Source organism: Echinops telfairi, unplaced genomic scaffold (genome assembly GCF_000313985.2).
Source record: "Echinops telfairi isolate 266 unplaced genomic scaffold, ASM31398v2 ScPeMD7_3;HRSCAF=10, whole genome shotgun sequence".
In the NCBI taxonomy this organism is placed as follows: Eukaryota; Metazoa; Chordata; class Mammalia; order Afrosoricida; family Tenrecidae; genus Echinops; species Echinops telfairi.
The window spans coordinates 33,178,563-33,189,740 of record NW_022103899.1 but is presented as its reverse complement, the minus strand read 5'-3'; the positions used below and the strand labels follow the sequence as shown (position 1 = coordinate 33,189,740).

At 42.2% G+C, this 11,178-nt stretch overlaps 1 protein-coding gene across 1 annotated transcript in view; it reads right to left on the bottom strand.

Moving 5' to 3' along the window:
• Positions 1 to 10,652: 10,652 nt before the first annotated feature.
• The window catches only part of CPO (carboxypeptidase O), a 41,809-nt gene continuing 41,283 nt past the window's right edge, over positions 10,653 to 11,178 (bottom strand). The window contains exon 7 of the mRNA XM_045297426.1: positions 10,653 to 10,963. Coding sequence (XP_045153361.1) covers positions 10,701 to 10,963 — 263 coding nt within the window. The 3' untranslated portion in view covers positions 10,653 to 10,700. The remainder of the gene's footprint in view (positions 10,964 to 11,178) is intronic.

The window sequence follows — 11,178 nt, the reverse complement described above, 5'->3', positions numbered from 1 at the left end:
GCCATTTTGGCTTCTCATACCTTTGGATATACAGGTCAGGAAGGGTGTCACTGTACTGAGTGGTGTGATTGATCCTGATTACCAAGGAGAAATTGGACTGGTTACATAATGGAGGTAAAGGAGAATATGTCTGGAATCCAGGAGATCCTATAGGTCGTCTCTTAGTGCTACCATGCCCTGTGATTAAAGTAAATGGTCAACTACAGCAAACCAATTCTGACAGACGTCTAATGACCCAGACCCCTCAGGAATGAAGGTCTGGGTCACCCCACCAGGCAAAGAACCATAGCCAGCTGAGGTGCTGGCCAAGGGCAAAGGTAATACAGAATGGGTAGTAGAAGATGGTAGTTCTACCTATCAGTTACAACCATGTGATCAATTGTAAAAGTGAGGTTTGTGCTGGTCACTTTATCTTCTTTATATGTGCTTATTGAATATCTTTCCTTTGTTCATGTCTTATTGAATATCTTTCCTTTGTTCATGTATGATGTACCAGATAAAACTAGATTCAGTGTGTTTTCATTTCTATCTATGATAGATGCTTGATGTTAGGTATAAATGTGATTTCACTAATGTCTGAAAATTATAGCTAGCTAAGGAATTGTGTAAAGGTGCCAAGTTGGCAAGGGGTGGACTGTGATAGGTAGGTTTATAGTGTCAATCTGGCCAAAAGGGACATGTGAGGTTAATAAAGTCACGGTTTGATTGGAGAGCAAAGAGTTAAGTGGCTCAGCAAGCCCCGCCTCATTCTCTCTTGCTCTCTGGTGATCAGACCAGCATGCAGCTCCCTTAGCTAGTTCTCTGCCTCAACTTGTGTGCTACAATACCTGTGGGACACCCAACCTGTGGATCATGTCACTGGAGCTTGAGGTTCCTTTGAGACCTGCTTCACTAAGCTGCTAGTGTATATATAGCTTGAGCTGGAGACTGTCGGATCATGTCGTCTGGCTGACCCACCCTGCTGTTTGCTGCCTGTGGCCAGACTGCCTGCATTGCACTAGGGAAGACTCAGCTGTCTGCTTCCTTGACCTTGGACCCAGCAGCCCTTGTGAGTTGAAAGACATCCAGTATATTAACTGTTCCATGGAAGTGAGTTGAAATGAGCCCTCGATACTGCTTTGTAAACTAATTCGCTGTTATATTTCTTCGTGCTGTCTCTATCTATCTCTATTTCTATATCTATCTATCTAATCATAAATGGTTTTGTTTCTCTAGAGCACCCTGTCTAACATAAACATGAAAATATGAAAGTGAACTACTCCACGATAGAACTGAAGATTGTAGAGATGGCAAAAGCGCTGCTATCTATGTACGTATAAGGAATCCCGGTGGCAAAATGGGTTAAGCGTTGGGCTACATACCAGCCACTCTTTGGGAGAAAGTTGAGGTACTCAGCTTTCCATAAATTTATATAGATTCGGAAACTCCAGGGAGCATTGCATTTCTACTCCACCCTATCCATTTGCTATGAGTCTATCTGTCTCCAGGCCAGTGGGCTTACCCCAGCACACAAAGCCCAGCACATAAATTCTGTGCTCAGTTAACTCCTTGCAATGGTCTTCATTTGAGTATTGATCCTTGTGTAAAGTGTTTGTTTACTTTTCAGTATTTTGAACTAGACTCTAAGACTGTTGAGAGAAGAGACTTTTGCTTTTTTCCTCTTTTACTCAATAATCCTATTATGAGCCAAGTGCTCCAGTTTAGTGGTTCCCAAAACGTGCTCTCAAGATCAGGAGCGTCCGCATCATCTGGAAACTTGTTAGAAATTCAAATTCTCTCACCCAAGGAATGCAGGGCTCTGAGCCCGTTCAGTCTCCTTTGACCCCCTGCTGAGAATTTGCATTTTCCAGGCCAGATTGACTGAATCAGGATCGCCATTTTAACAATAAATGCAAATTCTCAGCAGGAGTCAAAAAGGAATGAAGTGGCTCTGGAAGCTCTTTCTAAATCTATTGCTTCAGAAACCCTGAAGTAGAGCCGGAATGCTCATGTTTTAACAAAGCTTTCAGAAGATTCCAATGCGCACGGAGTTGGAGAGCCACTGCTCCAGCCTCTTCAGTCTCAGAGTGTGATCCAAGGACCTGCAGAAGCAGTACCCCGTGGGAGCTTCTTTAAAATGCTCGAGTTGAAGCTCCACCAGAGATGGACTGAAGTGGCTCAAGAATCTGTGTTTTAACAAGATTCTTCAGTGAGTTGTGTACTGTAAACAAACAAACTTGCTGCCATCGAGTTGATGCCAAATCACTGTGACCCTGCAGAACAGGGTAGAATTGCCCCTGTGAGTTTATGAGACTGTAACTCTTCAAGGGAGTAGAAAGTCCTGTCTTTCTCCGAGGAGTGGATGGTGGTTTCAAACTGGCGACTTTGCAGTAAGCAGTGAAATGTGTAACCAGTATACTGCCAGGGCCCTGAAGAAGAATTCATATTTCCATATGCATCATATTAACCAAGGATCTTGTCAAAACATAAGCTCTACTCAAGAATCTGCATTCTAAAAAACCCTCAAGTAAAGGTGATATTACTGGTCCATGGGTCACAACTTGAACAGTAAATTGCAAGACAAAAGTAGAATATGCATCAGAACTACAGGGAATGGACAGGGAGGAAGACATCTCCAGATGCATCCTTCTAGTGAAATCAATTAGAACAGTTCTGTTTTTTATCTTATCTGTAGATTGTTCTTCAAGGTAGCATTTTCTTTGAATTAAGAATTTAAGACAAAACAAATCTTTAAAGCAACTGCCTTGCAGAAAGATAGTTAACCTTTTAGTGATAGACACCCCAACCTAATTCTATAATAATTGTCATGGGGCATGGATATGAGGAAGAAGCTAGGGGATATTATTGTTGTTGTTTCAGAAGCTGTTAGCAGGTTCCCATATCGAATAAAGTTTTTAAATGAGTTACAGTGAGATTGAGATAAAAGTCGCTTATGATTTGAGACCAGATTTAAAGACAAACTATATCAGAAATGTCAGCCGACACATCAAAGTAGCTATTTTGCACTTCCTACTTTCAGTCTGAAACCAAATGGCCTTTCTTCTTTCAGTATTGCTCCCCTTTCTGTTGTCTATGTATCTGTAAGGCCAGTTTCAGTGCTGGGCTGTTAGGTTTTTCTAGGTAAGGATGAAACAAAAGGTGACTGAAAACAAATTCCTGTTGATCTCACAATACTGTAATATCTCTAATCAATTACTCACTGCTATTTTAATCCTTTTTCCCCCCATATGTCCATTCTCAATGGACATCACATTGCATCTTCTTGGGTGACTGTCTCTCATCTGGTTCCCTTATTTCCATTTCTGGGGGAGCTACCCCTTTAATGGTTTCATTGTGTTCGCACTTTATGCCGCTTTCCGAGTTGTTGGACCTTAGGTTTGTCTCCTCCAGATTCATCTTCAAACAATATCCGCTTCACTTGCCCTTCCTGTACCAAGGTGCTGGTGGGCCCAGTGGTCTGCAGGATTATGTCTAAATCCCTTGAATGGCATTCAGGCTCTCAACCATTGGATCCCTACCTGACTTTCCAGCTTCACCATCTCAAGATGTTCCACCTAGTTGTGGTAGTTACATAATCTGGTGTCAATTTGAGGATTGGGAGTAAAGGGGTAGAGTCTAGTCTGTCAGTCATGGCACAGCCAAGGAGGCCTCTGTGGGCATGGCCTTCCCTTGACAATTCTGGGAAAACACTGGTATTTCCTCCTTGGAGGTGGGAGACATTTCTCCCTCTCTGCTCACTCCCTGCGAGACACTCTACTGACAAGGTTGACTCCCTGTGAGACATCCCTGAGGAGAAGCCACATGGACCTACCCTGATGCAGCCCTGGGTGCTGGAGAAGTCATGTGGAGACCCCTGCCTGGGCTGAGATGCTTACAACACCACTGGATCCAAAAGTTTTCTACCCACTGGCCTGTGATCGTCCTGCATTCAGTGTTATTGCATATGTTTTGTGAGTCAGAAGAGGACTTTATAGATTGTTATCAGACTTATGGGCTTGATTGGGACTGGGTTGAGATGTTTTCTCAATGTTCAATTCCTCTTCTGTGTAAAACTTTTTTTATACATATGCATGTTTATGAATTTGTTTCTGTAGTCTACCCAGACCAACACACTAGTCAACTGCATTCATGTGAGTTCAAAGTCATCTACGCATAATTCTTTACCTATACTGTGTTTCTGTGGGTGCTTTTGTGCCATTTATATAAAGACAAAGGGAACTGATCATCTTTGATTTGTCCCATTACATCTGACTTTAACAAATGTACTTTTTATAAAAGGGAAAAAAATTTCAGAAAGAAATAAAAAGAATACAAGTTCCATGGGAAAAGACTACATAGATAGAATAAAAGGTAATGCATCCACTAATAAAGCTAGCTGGGGCTCTTTTATTATTATTATTATTTTTAAATGAGGGGACCCTTAGGAAGAAATAAAATTCCCTTCTCAGAGTAGCTAAGAAAAGATTATACAGTCTTGATGACAGCAGAGTAGAAAATTGTGTTAAGTGGCTGTTATTTTCTCATAAAGTTTTATCGTAACACCAAATAGTGAAAATTTACAAGTCCATAAAGGCTAACCTTTTCCACTGTGCTCTCAAAAGGATGCCCAATAATGTAGATGTTTCCCCAAAGCAAAGTCTTATCTGGTAAAACTGTCCTCATATTCTAGCATGACATTGCGGGATTAGTAATCCGGAGGAGAAAATCACAAATAATGGGACCGATGGTTTCAGGGGTCACGTGAGAGGGGGAAGTGGGGGAAAGAAAGGGGTGTGTCAATTGGATATCCCCTTACAGAGGGGTCACAAGGAAGAGATGAGCCAGTCAGTGTGCAGTATAGCACTGACAAAACATACAACTTTCCTCTAGTTCTTTAATGCTTACCCCCCCTTCCACTAGCATGGCCCCCAATTCTACCTTATAAATCAGGTTAGATCAGAGTATGTACGCTGGTATAGATAAGAGCTTGCAACACAGGGAATCCAGGACAGATAAACCCTTCAGGACCAATAATGAGTATAGCAATACCAAAAAGGTAAGGGGAAGGTGGGGGGAGAAAGGGGAAACTGATCACAATGATCTACATATCTAACCCCCTCTCAGGGGGACAGACAAAAGAAAAATGGGTGAGTAGAGGACAGGGGTCGGTGCAAAACATGAAAAAAAAATTTTCAGAAATCACCAAGGGTTCATGAGGGAGAAAGGGTGGGGAAGGGGGAAAATGAGCTGTTACCAAGGGCTCAAGTAGGAAAGAAAATGTTTTGAGGACGATGATGGCAACAGTGCTTGACAATGGATGTATGTATGGATTGTGATAAGAGCTGTACAAACCCACAATAAAATGGTTTAAAAAAAAAAGATATAGTGTCTGGGGTGTTAAAGGCTTGTAGTTAAACAAGTGGCCACCTAGTAGGAAAGCAACCAAGCCCACATGGAAGAAGCACACCAGCCTGTGTGATCATGAGGAGTTAATGGGAAGAGGTATCAGAAGTTCAAAAACAAGCAACTAAATAGATGTGAAGGGACGTGGATGTAGGGGAGACCCAAAACCCACCTGTAAGATAATAAGAGAGTACCTCACAGAAGGTCCACATAGAAGGGGTGATAAATTCAGGGTGCAGTATGGCACTGATGAAACTATCCTCTAGTTTTTTAATATTTCCTCCCTTTACTATTACAGCTTTTGTTTCACCTTATTAATCATGTTAAATTTGAATATGTCTACTTGTATAGATTTAAGGTCGTTTAGTACATGAAAGTCAAGATAGATAACCCTTCACAAACAATAACAAGAGTAATGGTTCCCTGAGGGTACAGGAAGATGGAAGCAGGGAGAAGGTGGGGGTGGGGTGGGGGAAGGAACAGGGAGCTGACAGCATTGATGACTGTATAACCCTACCTGATGGGATCTAACAACAGAATTGTATGTAAATGGGTATATTGGATTGTGCAAGGTATGGCAAAGAAAATGTATAGAAAATAAAAAGACTAAGGGTTCCTGGTATGGTGGGGACAGGGACAAAGAAAAGCTGATTATCAAGGTGTTCAAGAAGAAAAAAATGTTTTGTAACTGATTGTGGTAGCAATAGTACAATACTTCTTGATGTGATTGAACTGTGGAATGTTATGATATCTGTAAGCGCTCCCATTTGATTAAAACTCAACCCCCCCCAAAAAAAAACTAAACAAAAAATATCCTCCCAAATACCAAAATAATAATAATAAAAATTTTTAAAGAAGTACTGACCATTTATAAAAGAAAACCTTAGCAGCCATCTAGTCAATTTTGACTCATGGTAACCCCAGGTGCTCCATACAGTTTTTAAGGCTGATTTTTAGGAAATAGATCAATTCTCCTTTCTTCATCAATGTCTGGGTGGCCTGGAACCTAACCCTTTTGTTAGTAGTTGAATACCTTAACCATTTCTACCATCCAGTGATGTCCTCTAGAGAGTAATTTTGAAATGCTAGAAACAGAGACTATGTAACCCGATAAATTATTTGATCAATCAATAATTATTAAGAACTGTGACTTCAAAAAAAAAAAAAAAAAAAAAAAAAAAGAACTGTGACTTCTTTGTCACAGTTTCTTCATAATATATACAAAATACCTAACTCATGGAATTCTTATGAATATTAAATGAAGTAACACAACATTTACTGTACATAGTAATGATAAAAATAAATCATTAAATTAATAAAAAATAATATTAGTTTTGGGTTTTTTTTAAGCCTCCTTTGTGCTAAGTATTGCAATTTTAAATACTTAACCAGTGGGCTTCTCTTAATGCCAAATTAAGTTTTTATCAAATTTAAATGGTATGCATGGAACAATAATTCTGGGGTGCGATACAGAATACATTCTCAGTAATGTAATTGCAAAATTCACCTTTACATCATGAAGATCTTGGTCCTTTATAGGAATAAAACCAAATTCGCTGCCACCGAATCGATTCCGACCTTCAGGGAGCTATGCTAGCATGCTGGATACACACTGGGCTGGTAACGGAAAGGTGCGTGGTTTGAGGCCACCAGATGCTCCTCAGGAGAAAAGAGGAGGCTTTCTCTTCTCATAAAGAGTTACAGTCTCAGAAACCCAGGGGGCAGTCCTTTGTTGTCCTATTGCGTCCCTATGAGTTTATAGAAAGAGTTATGTGAGAAAGTACCAGCAGAGTCTGGTGGAAAGAAAGAAATCATAACAGAAAATGTAGTGTATCCAAACAATAAAAGAAAAGGCCATTCTGGAGACACTTTCATTAGCATTGGAATAATAGTAACTTGAATCCTATGCAATGACCAGATTTTGGACTTTTTGATCCATTGTTCATTTGTATTAATGACGTCATTTCATAAGACGCAACCCGATATATAAAGCTTGTTGGGAAACAACCCTTTGTGTTTCTCTCGTTTCTTGCATGTCGTCTACCAAAAACACAAGGCTGTGAAGATTCTTTGCATGGGCCGCTTCTTGGAGTAGGGTTTGTGGCGAGGAACCCTGACGCATGCTGCGAGGTCTCCTTCTGGAACGGAGCCACCCTGCTGACTGCCTGCCGTAAAAGCAGTGGATCTTCAAGCTCAGAGCTCCTCTCCGGAACCAGCACATACTACATGCGCTAGTGTCAGCAGGGCTCCGGCATCCTTCCCTTGGGAGATCATTTTCAAGGGAAACCAAGGTCAAGATGCCATTGCTCATGCTGCTTCCTGCACTGGGCGTAACAATGTCCTTTGTCTCTGACCAGGAAGTCTTACATTTTCTGCCTGCCTCCATGAAATAGCAACAACTAACTTTTTTGTCGGGTGAAATAAAATCCCAAACTCAACCAAGCCACACCACAGGATAATCTCAAGATTGCATTAGTTTGATCAATTGCGAGGTTTTCCAGATCCCCAGAAAAGCTTCCTTTGTGGTCATACACCTTCCTATCTCGCTCTTAGGATCCTTTCACATGAAGTGACAAAACACGTCACAAACCTCAGCCCCTATATAACCAGTAATGTATGACGCTCCCTATGGAAGCTATAATCTTGTCCTGGAGTCTTAGAATCCAAGTGGAAGGTTTTAAGCAGATAGCTTGGGTTTCCATTTTATACCCTTTCCTTTTTATTGGACTGTGGGCTCAATCTTTATACATGAATTGAACTTTGTAAATCACATCTTCTATAGTACTGTAGTCAGAAGTCCAGATTGTGAAAAAGCTGCTTTCAAAACAAAACCTCAGGCCTCTCACCTGTCTCCAGGACAGCTCCCTTGCCTCCTGGAATGTAGCGCTGGCTGGGTAATCAATTAGATTTCTTCCTTCTCAAGCTGACCATTGATGAAACCCAACTATTTTCTCCTAACAATATTACCATTGTGACACTGGCATTTTTATGTAAATAACTGTCCTCTGATTCATTAAGCCCGACTGCCCCTGCCATTCCCCTTTCTGACCCTTATCAGCCACTCACTAGCAAAACATGAAAATAAATAAATAAGAAGATACAGAAAGGCAATAAAAGGGTTACAGCCAAGAAGTTCATTGTGACTGTGTCTAACAAGGAAATTTTGAAATGGGTGACTGAGCACCCAAGGGTGCCCTGTCAGCTGGCCACAGCTACATTTGTTCAATGCCTGACAAATGCTTAGCACCATTTCCAGGTGGCACATGGAGACACAGAGCAAATGATGGCCATAGGAGCGCTTTCGGAGGGCTTGCAATTGAATAGCCAAGAAAGCACAATCAAATACCTACATAGCCGCACACAGACCATCTGGCCCTAGCTTACCTCTCCACTTACTCTTGATTTCTTTCATAACATGTGTCAAAACATGTAATGATTTAGCTTATTTATTTGTGCTCTTGGTGATTATGGTTCCCGTAGAGCTGAGATGTACCCAGCAGGCAACACTGTGGCCAATTATTTATGACTGCCACCCCTGGTAGTAGCCTCTAGAATATCAATTCCAGGACCACGGAGGCCATGTCTGTCATATTCACCATGGTAACTTCACAGCCTAGCAAACTGCACCTCCTAGAGTTTCTATGTTTTTGACTACAGGATGTCCTTGGTGATCAATGTTGAACTTGCAGACAATTCCTCCTCACCCCTAAGTGTTACGTAAATGTACTCTTACTTTGACATGATTGTGCCAACGCCTACTTGCAACAATTCTTTTTATTCCAAGTCCCTTCACTTCCTACACATCAGCTTTGAAATCACTGAAAAGACTTGGCGCATTTTCTTGGACTAAACCTGGGCGACCAGGTGATTCCGACTCACAGTGACCCTAGCTAGAGTGGCTGCAGCTGCAGAGACGTGGGGGAGCAGTCGTCTTCCCTTCCAGCGGCTGCTGGGCTTCAACTGCTCATCGTTTGGGTGGCAAACCCAACCTGAGCCGACAGCCCCACCCTCGCGCCTTCTGGCAGTACAGCAGCGGCTCTCAATCTGTGGGTCGCGACCCTTTTGGGGGTCGATCGACCCTTTCACAGGGGTCAATCATAACAGTAGCAAAATGACAGTGATGAAATAACAATGAAAATAATTTCATGGTCGGGCGGTCACCACAACATGAGGAACCATATGAAAGGGTGTCGGCATGAGGAAGGTGGAGCACCACTGCAGTACAGTAAGGCTGCACAAGAACTTTCTGCATCTGTTCTGACCCACCTACAAATCCTGAAAGACACAGAAATTGATCCTGTTTTACCCCAGAATCTACATATAAGCACACAATAGATAAATTCAGCAACAGCTATGGAGAGAGATTAAATAAACTTATGTCAGGATGTTGCAACACACTCAGTGATACAAAATGAAATAAGAATTTGGTTTGAAGGCACAAGCAAAATTTTAAAAGAACTTAGGTAAGGAATCATTCTAGGCAGAGAACTGATTCCGACCTCATTTTCCTTAAGGAGCCTTGACATCAATCACAAAGGATTCCTAAAGAACAGAAGCTCCCATTCGAGTCTCCTCAGGTGCCCTTGGGCTCAGAGAGTATAAGGGCAGTGGGCTTCTGCTGATGGCCCCAGACTTACTAAGGCTTAAAGCTGGGAAGGACAATCAGGATGCAGTTGAATCCCTTCAATTGATAGCAGAACTCGCTTCAAGCTAAAGTGAAGCCAGTGGTGTTAGTGACCTCCGTTTTTATTTATTTTTATCTTTCACCTTGGGCTCTACTCCATCCCGACTCTGAGGTCAGCTCTGTGACCTCATTTGGCTAACGGGATGGTAGCAAGTAGAGGAATGAAAGGCATCACCTTGACACTTGCTTTCCGGCTGCTCTTTCTCCTCCACCACAGCCGCATGTCTGCTCTGGCATGCTAGAGGACAAGACACACGCAGGGTAGCCACGGTTCCTCATCTCCATGAAATCTATCCTCCAGGAAGTGAATAGCTGGGCGACCTTGAGCGTGAACCTGGGCAACACCAGTCAGTTGACTTGAAACTGATCACAGACGTACAAGTGAGCCCAGCCAAGCTCAGCAGAGCATCCCAGCTAACTACCCATTCATACACCACCGAGTCTTAGGATGATTTAGCTTGTAGCATCCTTCGGGCAGTACATAACTAGTATTTCCTTAAAGTCATATCAATGAATTACCAATCAAACAAATAAAGGTGTACATATGATTACTGTTTACTGAAATGGAAAATATTTTTTGGTCAAATTATTTGTACAACCAGAGTCAAAGCACTCCCTGCTTGCTGGGATGCACTTAGAATAGAGAAATGAAGACCAGCAGCAGGCCCAGGGCCACAGGGGTGGACGAAACCTTCCCAGCGCTGTTGGCGGCCCAGTACTTATCATACACGTCATCGAGCACAGAGAACACAGCCTCCGTGGTCTCCTCGCACGTGGGCTGGATCTGATCCTCTGGCAGGAGAAATCCGTGTGTACCATTATCTCTCAGTTCAAATGTGTATGAGAAGGGTATCCCAATGTCCCGAGCCCAGTCTCTTGAAGATCCTGATGTAGCATCTACAGAGAAAACAGGAAAGCAGAGACATTGGACATTGTAAAGACAGAGTTCTAAAATCATTGCAGGAAATGAGGGGTCAATCTAATTTTAAAAAAATCTTTTAAATTAAGGTCTATGAATCATTGCCTCCCAACCCTCTCTTGATACTAAACTTCAGCAGGGCAGGGACTCTACTTCTCTCAGCTACAAGGTACCTAGTACTGTTCCTGGCTGT